The sequence below is a fragment of the Rhinatrema bivittatum genome, chromosome 4 (genome assembly GCF_901001135.1).
Source record: "Rhinatrema bivittatum chromosome 4, aRhiBiv1.1, whole genome shotgun sequence".
NCBI classification, from domain to species: domain Eukaryota; kingdom Metazoa; phylum Chordata; class Amphibia; order Gymnophiona; family Rhinatrematidae; genus Rhinatrema; species Rhinatrema bivittatum.
In genome coordinates, this window is record NC_042618.1 from 347,348,307 (window position 1) to 347,362,374 (window position 14,068).

The 14,068-nt window shown below is 45.9% G+C and overlaps 1 protein-coding gene across 1 annotated transcript in view; it reads right to left on the minus strand.

Moving 5' to 3' along the window:
* CA10 (carbonic anhydrase 10) overlaps positions 1-14,068 on the minus strand; it is an 834,819-nt gene that overhangs the window by 13,948 nt on the left and 806,803 nt on the right. The window contains 2 exon segments of the mRNA XM_029600669.1: positions 4,924-4,996; positions 7,274-7,369. Of these exon segments, the coding sequence (XP_029456529.1) occupies positions 4,924-4,996; positions 7,274-7,369 (169 nt within the window).

Genomic DNA, 14,068 nt, shown 5'->3' on the forward strand with positions numbered 1-14,068 from the left:
GGCCATAAGAACCTGGCAAGTACCCAAAAACTAAGTCTATTCCATGTAACCATTGCTAATGGCAGTGGCTATTCTCTGTGGGGCGGATTTTCAGAGCCCTGCTCACGTAAATCCGCCCAAAACCGGGCGGATTTACGCGAGCAGGGCCCTGCGCGCCGGGAAGCCTATTTTACATAGGCCTCCCGGCGCGCGCAGAGCCCCGGGACTCGCGTAAGTCCCGGGGTTCTCGGAGGGGGGCGTGTCGGGGGCGTGTCGGGGGCGGGCCCGGTCGTCGCGGCGTTTCGGGGGCGTGTCGGCAGCGTTTTGGGGGCGGGTACGGGGGCGTGGCTACGGCCCGGGGGCGTGGCCGCGCCCTCCGTACCCGCCCCCAGGTCGCGGCCCGGCGCGCAGGAGGCCCGCTGGCGCGCGGGGATTTACGCCTCCCTCTGGGAGGCGTAAATCCCCCGACAAAGGTAAGGGGGGGGGTTTAGACAGGGCCGGGCGGGGGGGTTAGGTAGGGGAAGGGAGGGTAAGGTGAGGGGAGGGCAAAGGAAAGTTCCCTCCGAGGCCGCTCCGATTTCGGAGCGGCCTTGGAGGGAACGGGGGGAGGCAGCACGGCTCGGCGCGCGCAGGCTATACAAAATCGATAGCCTTGCGCGCGCTGATCCAGGATTTTAGTGGATACGCGCGGCTCCGCGCGTATCTACTAAAATCCAGCGTACTTTTGCTTGAGTCTGATGCGCAAGCAAAAGTAGGCTGATCGCGCTTCTTTTAAAATCTACCCCAGAGTGAACTTAATAGCAGGTAATGGACTTCTCCTCCAAGAACTTATCCAATCCTTTTTTAAACACAGCTATACTAACTGCACTAACCACATCCTCTGGCAACAAATTCCAGAGTTTAATTGTGCGTTGAGTAAAAAAGAACTTTCTCCGATTAGTTTTAAATGTGCCCCATGCTAACTTCATGGAGTGCCCCCTAGTCTTTCTACTATCCGAAAGAGTAAATAACCGATTCACATCTACCCGTTCTAAACCTCTCATGATTTTAAACACCTCTATCATATCCCCCCTCAGTCGTCTCTTCTCCAAGCTGAAAAGTCCTAAACTCTTTAGTCTTTCCTCATAGGGGAGTTGTTCCATTCCCCTTATCATTTTGGGCTCTGTTGCGGCTTCACATGGCTTTCTTTTTAAATAATAGGATTAAAAATCTCCAGCTTTGCATACCTGGGATCTTTTGATTTCCAGTCATCCACCGATTTTTGTGGATTGGGGAATGGGGGCCTCAAAATCTTTATCCTCTCTCTCCCCCTCACACACACATTCTGTCACACACACAGACTCTCTCTCACTCACATATGGTATCACATACACAGACTTCCCTTGCTCACACACCTATAGTCTCTCTCGTTCTGACATACACACAAACTCACAGAAAAATGCAGGCTGTCTTGCTCTCTTATACGCACACAGGATCTCACACACACATGCAAGCTCTGTCGCTCTCATGTACATGCAGGCTCTGACACACACATGCAGGCTCGTTTGCTCTCTTATGCACACATTCAGGTTCTCTCGCTGTCTCGTACACATGTAGGCTCTCACACACACACACATGTGGGCGCTTTCTCTCTCAAGCACACACACACAAGCATACACCTACAGCTTTCAGGCCTCCCCCTTTCTTCTGGGCCTTGTCTGCAGCGCTAATCCTCACTGCCGGAAGGGAGGCGGAAGGAGGCTGCTGCTACCACGCTACTCCTGCAAGGTGGGGGGAGGGCCATGCAGTCTTGTAGGCCTATCTTCTGGCCGCGACAGGATGGGCTCTGCTGCGGCCTTGCGGGCCTCTCTCCTGGCCGTGCCAGGATGGGCTCTGTTGCAGCTCCACATGGCTTTCTTCCAGCTACCGCAGGATGGGCTCTGCCACGGCCTCACCAACCTCTCTTCCAGCCACCGCAGGATGGGCTCTGCCACGGCCTCACCAGCCTCTCTTCCAGCCACCGCAGAATGGGCTCTGCTGTGTTCTTGTAGGCTTCTCTCCTGGCTGCAGCAGGATGGGCTCTGCTGCGGCTTTGCAGGCTTCTCTCCTGCCATGGCAGTATGGGCTCTCTTACAGCCCTGCATGGCTTTCTTCTGACCTTGGTAGGACGAGCTCTGCCACAGCATCTCAGGCATCTCTCCCGGCCGTGGCAGGATGGGCTGTGCCGCAGACCCACATGGCTTTCTTCTGGCCACAGCCTCACAGGCCTCTCTCTCAGCTGTGGCAAGATGGGCTCTGCTGTGGCTTTGCAAGCCTCTCTCCAGTAGCAGCAGGATGGGCTCTGCCACAGCCTCACAGGCCTCTCTCCTGCCGTGGTAGGATGGGCTCTGTTGCATTCCTGCATGGCTTTCTTCTGGCCGTGACAGGATGGGCTCTGCTGCGGCCTTGTAGGCCTTTCTCCCGGTCATGTCTACAGCCACAGCAGGATGGGCTCTGCCACGGCCTCATAGGCCTCTCTGCCGCAGCCCCACATGACTTTCTTCCAGCTGCGGCCTCACAGGCCCAGCTGCAAGAGGATGGGCTCTGCCATGGCCCCGCATGGCTGTCTTCCAGCCATGGTAAGATGGCTCTGCCGCAGTCCCACAGGTTTCTCTTTGGGTCAGGAAGTTAAAAAAAACCAAACAAAAAACATGTGATGTGAGCAACCAGCCCACTGTTGGAAGACCGATCTCTCAACAGACTAATCTGCCCCTGTCTAAAACAGCCAATTTGCATGTGGAAATCATTATTTATATTCATAAATGACTTGGCAAATTGCCATTGCCATGTCCTAGGTGACATTCCAGGCTCACCAAAATTTACTGCAAATACAACTTGTAAAGTGTATGTCTTCCTTCCCTTATTGATAAGAATATTAGTATCCCAACAGTTGCACAAGTTAAAATCTTAGGAATTATTTTGGACAAAGAGCTATCCATGGCCTCCCAGATTGCTACGGTTATTCTGGCTATTATAAACTTCGTGTGATGAGGCCCCTAAAGAAGCTATTCTTAAAGGATGATTTTCGATCTGTAGTTCAGGCTATGCTCCTGTCTAGACTGGACTACTGCAAAGCACTGTACATTGCATATGCTTTGCGTGCCCTTTAGCTGCTGTAAAACTCCACTATTTGGTTAATAACTGGATTGAATGAGAGTGCATGTATTTTGCCAACTGATGGGATTTGCATTGGCTACCTGTTGAGATAAGAGTCCGGAACAAGGCAGCACGCTTAGGGGTAGATTTTAAAAAAGAACGCATGCGCATCCATGTGCGAGCTACCCAGTGTGTGCACATGGACGCGCGATTTTATAACTTACGCGCGCCAGTACGCGCATGTTACAAAATCACGGGCGGTGCGTGCAAGGAGGGGCAGACATAGGCAAAAATCACGTGGTGAAGCAACGCTCGGCTTCCCCAGTTTCCTCCCAGCCTGTTCCAATTAAGGAGTGGATTGGGAGGGAACTTCCCTACCCCCTACCCTAACCTCCCTTCCCCTACCCTAGGGACCCCTATTTTTTTTTTTACCTTTTGCTCCACAAAGGAGCTGTAGCAAGTTGCGCGCGCCGGCACCCTGCCGGCGCATGGCCGCTGTACCAGACACTTCTAGCCCCGCCCCCCTGGAGCGCCCCTCTGCCGAGGCCTGGCTCTTGTGCGCATAACAGGGGTTACACGCGTGGCCGGGCTCCTTTTAAAATGTGCGCGGCACGCGCAAGGCCCGCCACGCACATAACCCCTGTGTTTTACACATGCGGGCCATTAAAAATCAGGCTGTTGGTCTTTAAAATGACTAGCATGGAGGCTCCGCTGTGGATGTACACAATGTTTCATATCCACAATTCATCTAGAGCATAGACGCCCTCACAGAGAGGGCTATTGGAGGTCCCCTCTTTGCATGGTGCACGACTTGCGGAGACCCGTGAGAGATCATTTTCAGTTGCTGCTCTTGAATTATGGAATACGCTGCCAGCGATTAACAACGTGCACAAAATCATTCAAAAAGCTGTTTAAAGATCTTTTTGTTTCAGCTTGCTTTTTTTTGACATTGGCTGAGTTATTCGGAGCCTCAAGGTTATAACCATGTATTTCTTTTGAGCTTTGATTTGTTGTTTTGTTCTATTTTATGTGCTTTACTTTTATGAATGTTTGCCTTGTAAGCCACTCACAGCTGCAATTATCAAACAACATATAAATAAATATTGTAAAATAAATAATAAATGTATTTAAAATATAGCTAGACTGCCTCCCCAGACCAAAACTGGAACACCCGAAGTGATTTACAGCAATAATAAATCTCCAGTATTAAAAACAAATAAAAATCAACATTAGTTTTCAAACCTCCACACAATTAACTTACAGCACAGTTTAATTCTAGGAAAACCACAAAACCCATTTAGCTTCCAGCCATCATGTTGGAAATAAGAAGGTTTTAACTTTCCAAAGAACACAGGAAGATTTGACTCCTGCTTAACCTTCTGCGGTAAACCATTCCAGAGAACTGGGGCTGCCACCAAAAAGGCCCGAGCTCTGCAATGAAAGAATCTCAAACGTTTCACAGATGGTACTTTCAGTAAACCCTCCCCTGAGAGGGGGGACCAATGTCATGTAATAAAAACCCTTCTCAACATCTTAAACTTGGCTCTTTTAGCCACTGGTAGCCCCTGCAACTGATGTAATAACTGAGTACTTACACATTTGTTAATGTGTTTTATATGCACGGTAATTTACTTGTTATCAGGAAAGCTTTTCCTTACGATATGCAAGAACAGTTACAACATTATCATTCATAATCTGACGTCTAATGCCCTAGGTGAAGAAGTCAAAACCTTTGCCCACTGTGACATTAGCAAGAAGGAATGTTGACTCTCAGAGTCAATATAAATATTACTTGGAGATCTCATTGATAACAGATGAAAAGAAACTTACTTTTATATGTTATTCTTGTTATGGTATCCCTGTTCAGCATACGATTTAGGAACGGATTGGACGAGTCTGTTACCTACAAAAGAAAATCCACATAAAATAGTGATGTTTTAAGGGCAAAATATTTTCACTCTCACCAGGCATCTTCTTCTAGGAAGTATTTATGTATTCAAATAATAAAACTATGCATTAGAAATATTTAATGTTAGAAATGAAATTGTAGTCCCATTGGTTCTGACAGATTAAAACACTGATGACCCCATCTTGACCCTTAGGAAATTCATTGGTGCGCACACTGAGAGGATAACTTTCAAATCTGCTCATGGGTACCCACAGATATATATGTATATGGGCAAGCACAGAGTTGCTACAGTATTTTATAACCTATATGCAAACGATATGCACAGGTTAGAAAATACGAATAAATATGTATGCAAACATGCTTGCATATGTAAAAATCGTGAGTCATGCAAATTTGGACTTATCCAGATAAGTAGCAGCATTTATCCGGATAAGTCTGAAAAGTGCTTCTTGTCCTTCTATGTAGTGCTTTTCGGACTTATTCGGGTATATTAGACAGCCAGATAAGTCTAAAATATAAGCACTACTTGGCTGGAAAAGTCTTAAAACACTAGTTAGGTGGATACATTTGATAGTTGCACAAGTAGAGCTTTTAGATTTATCTGGCTATCTGACTTAGCTGGTAAAGCAGTACTTTTTTTTTTTTTCTTTTAGAGTTATCTGGCTATATGACATACCCAGATATGTCCGAAAAGCACGACTTAGATAGACAAGTAGCGCTTTTCAGACTTGTCCAGTAAAGTAGTGCCTGCTGGTACTTAGCTGGATAAATCCAAATAAAGCTGGATAAGTGCCACTACTTATCTGGCTAAGTTCAAATTAGTTCATCTAAGTAGTGGCAAAAGTGCTACTTAGCCGGCTAAGTCAGAATTTATCCAGATAAGTGTGTGCAAATGATATACCCATACATTTGTCCTTCAAATTTTAAAGGAATGCACACGTAGATTTTACCCGCATTATTTAGACACATGTAAAAGTTGGCTTTTACATGAGTAAGTCAGGGGATTTTCTAATATGTTGTGGCAATGAAATAATCAGTTTTACTAATATACCAGTTCGTCCAGTCCATCTGCAGCTTGTGAAGACCCTCCTGGCTCTTCGGCCTGTTGACCCTCCCCCATTTTACCAAGACCCCCTACCCAGTTATTTTTTCACTTTAAGATGTTTCTGATCACTTACTCCTGATATTGAGCAGGAGTCAATATATGCGAGTAAGGTGCCACATTGACATGCGTAAATTGCTTCTAAAATAGCAACTTACATGAGAATGTTGGACTTTCCTCAGAACACCCCACTCCACCTCCTTTTTTTATTGTGTAAATTTAATTGCGGACCCTGATTTATGTGTGTATGTTGAGGTTTTAAAAAAAGTGCTATTTTTTACACATGTAAGTTTTGAAAATTCACTTTTGAGGGTACAAAAGTATTCACAGACTTTGCACCTGTTTTAAAGCAGGTACTTTCCCTCCCCCAACCTATCTCCATCCCCTGTATCTTTACTCACACTGAGGGCGGGCAATATTCAATAGCCATTTTTACATGGGTAAACGTGTTTACCCAAGTGAAAACCTTTTAAAATTATCCTCGTCTTGGAGATCATATTTAACCTGCTTAGAGATCAATTCTTTCTTTTCAAGAGTGAATCCTTCACTGCAGGATAGATGCTGACAAAATGGTGCCATCCTTCTTTTTTGGGCTTTTGTGCTTGCAGACAAAGGGTAGGCAACTCCCAGTCCTGTGAACACCAGTCCTCTCAGGTTTTCAGAATATCCCCTAATGAATATGCATGAGATAGAGTTGCATTCACACTGCTTCAGTTGTATACAATTCTATTTCATGCATATTAGGGTTATCTTGGAAACCCAGGTGGATTGGTATCCATGAGGACTGGAGGTTGCCTACCCCTGTTGCAAACTGGCTCAAAAGGGTAATGGGCTGCCCATCCTGTCTTGGTGCAAGGGCAGGTGCCCTTCTTATATGCCCCTTGAAACAACCTTGCTTCCTTGCTAGAGACTCCAGGATGAACCAGCGTAGCTACCAAGCCAAATTATTAATGATCTGTGCCCTATATGGTTATTAAAGTTTACATTTTGCATAGCTTTGATTTTTAATGGTCTCCAGATATTTGCTATCAGACAGAATTTTTGAATTATTTAATGCATCAGTCAATAAAAAAAAATCTGTAAGTTAACATAATAGAGGATTATCTTAACATTCTTATTTAGAAACTTTTCTTAAAACAAAATGATATGAATTTTTTTTTCATACTTACTTTGATAAATATGGAAACTACCACCAACCCATTGGGGCTTCTTGCAGCTTCTGTGACATTCGTATATAACTCGTGGTTATAGTGGATTAATTGAACCTAAAGAGAAGAACAGAAGGGTTAAAACTGGGAGGCAGGGGTGGCTCAAGGCAATCTGCCACCTGAGGAGAGGATAAAATGGTAACCCCTCCATGGCCTGATGCAGGTGAAATCACTGAGATCCAGAGCAGGGGGAAGGCAATGGAGGGTGAAGTGACTTGCTCAAGGTCACAAGGAATGGCAATAGGATATGAACCCTGGCTTCCCTTGTTTGCAGCGCACTGCTCTAACTACTCAGTTTTTGGGCCTGTTATTTTTTTGTTCTCAGTCTTCAGCATCCGTACTAGGGGGAGCCGGAGAAATGTTTAACAGGTCAGGGACGCCTTTGGCCACCCCACCTCCTGAGTCTAGAAATAAGACTCCTTCATTCCCTATTGCCTGCTTCCCCCTGGGGCTGTGAGAGGTTGGTGAATGGTGGGAGTCTGTGTGTGTAAGACACATTCTCTCTTAGGACTGATACAAGGGTATTAGATGCCCTTGACAAAACTTACAGCTTTCATTCCCTCTTCCCTCCCCTCCCCACACAATTAAAACTTATGCATTCTTTTCCATTTTAAAATGTATTAACTTCCCCAAACTAAAAAGGCAGATTGCATATGGAAAATAGACATTCAAAGTACAATCTTCTGAAGTAAAAATATCACTTATAAAAACATATATATTATATAGGCATACACTGCGAAAAAAACCCCCACACTTTCAATAATAATAGTTTAGTAGACTTAATAAACTACCTTTCTCACAGCAATCAAGGCAGTTTACGGGATCCCATATGGTATTAGGCCTATGGTAAAGTGCACTGGGTGTGGACTTGAACTACAGAAAGCCAGGAATAAACTGAACTACACTTCCAGTATAGTAAGCCTTCCATATCATAACTGCCAGCACTCAACTATGAAAAAGCCATACTGCAAATATTACATCAAGCCCTAAACACCAATACACCTCCTATTAGGGTAACAGATTAAAACCAGGTTGTTGTAAATCCCTATACAAAAACTACATGCTAGCATAATACCTAAAGCCTCAATCATACAAGCAGAACACATATAGACTCTCATCAAATACAGAATAAAGAGATCATAAAATATAAATTAAAATGTGCAGTCAAAAACGGAACTGGAAATCACAAGAAGCCAAACTCTGTCAGCAATGCAAACACAATCAAGAAATATGAAACATACCAATAAAAAGAATGTCAAATCTGCTGATAAATTCAGCCAATTAAAAACACATATAAAAATGTTTAAAATATTACTAAGAGATCACATGATGCAGTGGGTTCGGATGGGTGTGTGAATCTGGGCTCCGGGTGTCTTCCCCTAAATACTGAGTGCTATCGCCAATAGATGCCGCATATTACTTGCCTAATTGTAAGTGGATGACTCCATCAGTTTATGGGCAGATTTATTACGTGATTGCCTAGAGTTATGTCCACTAGATTCTCCAGAAAAGAGAAGGAGAAGCTGCGTTTGTCTGACTGCAAAATGGCCACCGCAAAGGAGAACTCTCTGAACTCTCATGGGTAAAGACGCGAATATAGTTTCACTTACCAAAGCAGTTGTGGCTACCCTGAGCACTAGATTTGATGCAATCTCTGCACAAATAGCAGCGGTTCAAACATCTATAGCTGACTTTGGGTCGCATCTCGATATAGTGGAGGAACGAGTCTGCATTGTAGAGGATGACTCTACAGCAGCTGTGGCAAAAATCCAACGGCTGGAGAAACTTTTGACTGACCAATCTGACCAATTTGAGGACTTGGGAAAACCGCTCCAGGTGCAATAAGCTGCGAATGGTAGGCATACCAGAGTCGATTGAAGATAGCTGAAATTCTCCCTTGAAAGAGAGCTGTCTAAAGCTCTGTGTATTTTGATGGAGAGTAGGCCCATAATTATCGAGCATGCACACCGTTTAGGAGGAATCGCGGCAGGAAGAACTAGGCCCAGAGTGGTGATCTTCAAGCTCCTGAACTATGCACAGAAAGAGGAAATCTTGCAGGCATATCGCAAAGCTAAAGAGCTGCAGATGTTTGATCAGCGTATACTGCTGTTCCAGGATTTCTCATCCTCGGGTCTTGCTGCAGAGGAAAGAATTTGCCTCTGTGTGCTCAGCTTTGGTAAACAGGCAGATTCACTTTGCTCTACTTTAGCCAGTGCGTTTAAGAGTCTGGCACAAAACTCTGCACAGATATTTGAGACTGTGGGAGAGGGACATAAATTTCTGGATGGCTTATCAGACAGTGGAGATTGAGCTGCAGAGGTCAATGATGCCATAACATCAGCGGGATCTACACATGCAGTGGATGACCACCATCCGGCTATGTGAAAAGTGACTTTAGTCTATATGAACACCTGGTATGGACATGACTGTTTTTAAGTTAGTGCCTGCCGTTAGTTTATTTCATCACCGGCTGGGTCCTACAGACTTAGTTTTTTGGTCTGCATGTTGTTGACAACGATGAAATGGGATTTTGGTTGTTTCTAAGTTACCAAAAGATGGGTGTAATTCTGTCAATATGGCCGTGTTGCTAATTCTATGTATAATCTTGTTTGGGGTGGATACCTGAATGCATTCAGGGTGATCTTGGCCTTCCATTTTTGGGAGGTGAGGTCCTTTTTCTTTTCTTTGTGGAGAAACATTATGCCGAGGGTTAGTATAGGGGGGTTTGGGAAGGGGAGGGGGGAACATTAATGGTGCATATTCTAAATATATTATTTGAGATATACTGTATATTTTGCAGGTTGTTGCACAGCATGATGGGAGAAGGGAATTTTTTCTGGGCGCAGGGTCATGCTTATCGGGTTCCACAGGGGGACGTAGTGTGCGTCCAGGTACACACATTCAAGGATAAATTGTGCATATTCGTGCGTAAGTGGGCAGGTCTTACATGTGTACTTTTTATGAGTGTATCAAATTAAGATATATAACATTATTATGTGCTTTCATTAGTACCTGTGTAATTACGTCCGACTTGCACGCGTTACTCATTTAGGATATGCAATGCTGGGGAGCCACCTATTATTCTGAGTACTTGTGAATCAGCTGCTGAGAATAACACTTCACATCAACAGGATTCCATTCAAGCAGGTCACTCTGCTAGTCCTTTGCATTTACCATGTATGGAAGAGGTAGCAGTGTAGTGCGTGATTGCTTTCAGCAGGGAGCTTGGGTGTTAGACTCATACATGAGCTCATGAGCTTGCATGTCCTACTTTTCAAAAATGCTGTGGGCTAGACACAGGCAGGTATTGCAGAGCTACTTTTTTTGGTGGTCTTGGAAGAGTTGTTCTTACGTCATCCTTCAGATGATTGGCAGGGGATTACCATCAAAAACTTGTAAGCATGGAATGGACTAGGTAAGGTACAGGTCATCATTAAGACAGGTTTTCTAAAACAGGTAGGTCTAGCATAATAGGTGTTTATTAACGGACCTCTAGCATGTATTTTCTCTTACATCTTTGGTCCATGGGGCTAAGAGGGATGTGACTAGTACATTTTTAATTATTATGACACTATTGTTCACAGTCTTTACATGTTTCATGAGCACTGGTAGGAGAAGGGCAGCAGAAGACTGGAAATGCTGGATCACAGGGCTGAAAAGGAGAATGGCCCTTTCTATCTTCATAAGGCTTGGTCTTCTGTGCACTGGTTATTCAGAGCCTCCATCATCATTCTCCTTCCCCCATCCTCTGATTTGCTATTTTTTCCCCTCATTTGTGTGGTCATCAGCTGCAGAGGCAGCAAGGCCTGGGGTGATAGACTGAGAAGCTGGAAGGCCACCCACCCAGGAGTGTGTAAAGCAATGGCCCAGAGTGCCATTCAGGAGCTCTACTGTTTCTGATTAATGCTAAATCCCTCCCGTTGTGTGTGTGTGATCTGCGCTTTGCTGTGTAAGTCACACTATGACCCCCTTCATGTTCTCCCAGCAATACAGGGTGAGAGCAAGGGGGGAAAGGGGATGAAGACTGGCGAGCCTAGAGAAGATCAGCCCTGCAGGTTGTCTTCTTAACCCTGCTAAGAGGTTCTGGAAAGGCAGTACTGGCCATTTGCCCACTAAATAGGCCCTAGTTGGCACTAAAGAAAGGATAGCAGCACATGCACACCCCGTCTCTTTGCAGATGCCTCTCCCTCCTTCCTGAACTCGCCCACTGTCCCACAGTCCACCTTCACTCACCTCCTTGTCTCTACCTGCTTAGCTGCATTGAAATGTTTACAGGGTGGCCTGCTTTCTGGGTCCCCGGGGTATGCAGAAATGAGTGAAGGTCGCAAGACAAATGTATCGAATGTCATTTCATTTTTTTCAGGTGAATGCTGATCTCGTTGCTCATCGTTGCTGTATGTGGAGGTGGTTCTTTCGCTCCTGAACTTCCTTCCAGCACAGATGCATCTCACGCCTGCACGCCTCTTCTCTTTGCAGATGGCTCTCCTTCCTGGACCACTGGCACATTTCTTTAAGGTGAAATAAACCATCTGAACTGATAATGCATGTCTGGAGTAGTTTTATTTATGGTCTGTTCTTCCTTTTCAAGTTATTTCGTTCTCACTAGGTACTCCCTCTCCCAAACCACCTCCCCCCCCCCTGCCTCCCCCCTTCCTCCTCTCGGCATGTACTCAATAAACACAGACCGGTGAAAATGTGAGAAATATTTATCCAATACTTTTAATCTTATTTACAAACACAAAAATTAAATAATAAAGGAACATGGTAGGAGACATCCAGGGACTAAAGTGTACAAAATAAAAATCCCAAGGAGTTAGGGAGGGAGGTAGCAGGGAGCTCAGGATGGTGGCATCCTGCTACCCAGGACCCTTACAGCTGCCCCCAGCTGCATCCAGCGTCCCAAGCACCCTCCTTTGGTAGGCATGCATGGCCCCTCTGCTTCAGCCGCTACCCCCCAAGCTCAGCAGCCAAGAGGTTCGTCAAATGCTCCCGATGATGAGCCTCTCACAAGGCGGGAGCTCCACGCTTTCCTGAGGGGGGATGGCGGCGGAGCAGAGAGCTTTGCATGCTTACCTCGGCGAGCAAAGGCTGGCCAGTCCGGGTGTCAGCATTCCTAACTCCCTGGGCAAGACAGGAAGGAGGCCCTAGGGGAAGCGGAACAGGGTCAGGACCCGCTGTAGGCCCAGGGTGCGCCTCTTCAGCAAGGGGTTGGTTCCATCTCCACTGCTTCCTCCCTTGGTGGTGATGGGGGTGAGGGAGGAGCATCCTGCTCCTCTCCCCAGCGGCGGCAGCTGCTGTTTGTGCGGAGGCTGTGGCTGGTGCTTCCTCCTCCCCTTCCTCCTCCAGTGTGCCCTCTTCATTAGCACCTTAAAGCAAAATTGTGTATGAGAACGATGTCCAGCTGAAGTTACAGATACATTTTATTTTTAGGGGACAGGCTTGAAGATTTACTTGCCAGCAGCCCCATCCCACTGAACACACAGCCAATTGAGCCACTTCCTCTTCCAGAGGTGCAGCCACCAAGCCTTCTTCTTCAGGTCCTCAATCTATAGGAAAGAATATTTGAGTGTGCTCTGTAGCTGGTAATGTGCCCTCTATACAGGTATGTGACAATGTATGCTACTACTGTGTGACTGGAGTCGGTGCTCTTGGAAAACCAATCATGCACACAGAAGTGGTATGCTGGCACCAGCACCTAAAGCATACCTGAACACGTAGCCTTCATGAAGGCCCATGATATGCCATGTCAGTAGTAGCACAGCTGTGTCGTGCAACTAGTGGGAACATCCTTGGGGAGAACCAAGAACCCTGCCACTGGTCCTAATCTATGCCTTCTGAATGGGTTGCTACCCTATGTCAGTGCTTCTGAAGTCTGTCATTGGGGCACACCTAGGCAGGCGGGTTTTCAGCAGATCCTCCAGGAGCATGCAAGATATACATCTGAAGAGAATGGCAGCAGTGCATGTCAGACTGTCTCATGCATATTCATTGTGGGTATCCTGAAAACCTGCCTGCCTAGGTGTCCCCTGAGAACTGATTGGCAAGAAATTGCTTGAAATAGGAGCATGAAACCATTTTGTAATCCCCGAGAAAGTTTGTGCCATCTCTTCCTTACAGCATTATTACACTTGTACCTCTAAGATTCAATCATTCCATGTAAATCTCGCCTACTATATGTCTGTTACCTAGAATGACATAGTAAAGCAATGAACATCCATGCTAGTAATGTCTGATTACACCATTTCAGTCTCCATACATACCTATTTAATATAACACTCTATGGGGCCCACTTGTGCACCCCCCAGGATGTCCCACCAATGCCCCCCTTATGCACTAGCTTACATAATCATAGTAACCACATTCAACTTACCTCCCAGCAGTAAGAGGCCCGCTGGTTGAAAGAGAGCTGCAGCTCCCTCCAGGCCCTTCTCATAAGGCAAAGATTTCTCCTCTGCCCAGGCATGGAGAAGAGGTGTTCCTTGTCAGCCACCACCAGGGATGCCAGATTGGCGATGTCCCTGGCAGTGAAATTAGGTTGCCTGGCTCACTTTGGCATTTTTTAAGGCGCACCAAGGAACAGGAAGTCCCACCCTCTCATTTGCGTGCGCAGAACAACGCGCGTATATCTGTGCGCAGATACATGCTTACATGCTGGGGCAAATACACGCATATTTTGCATCACACGCGCAAATGTGAGCGAATGATACAAAATATGTTGGTTTTGGCGCACACGTCCTCAAACACATTTATTGGTGC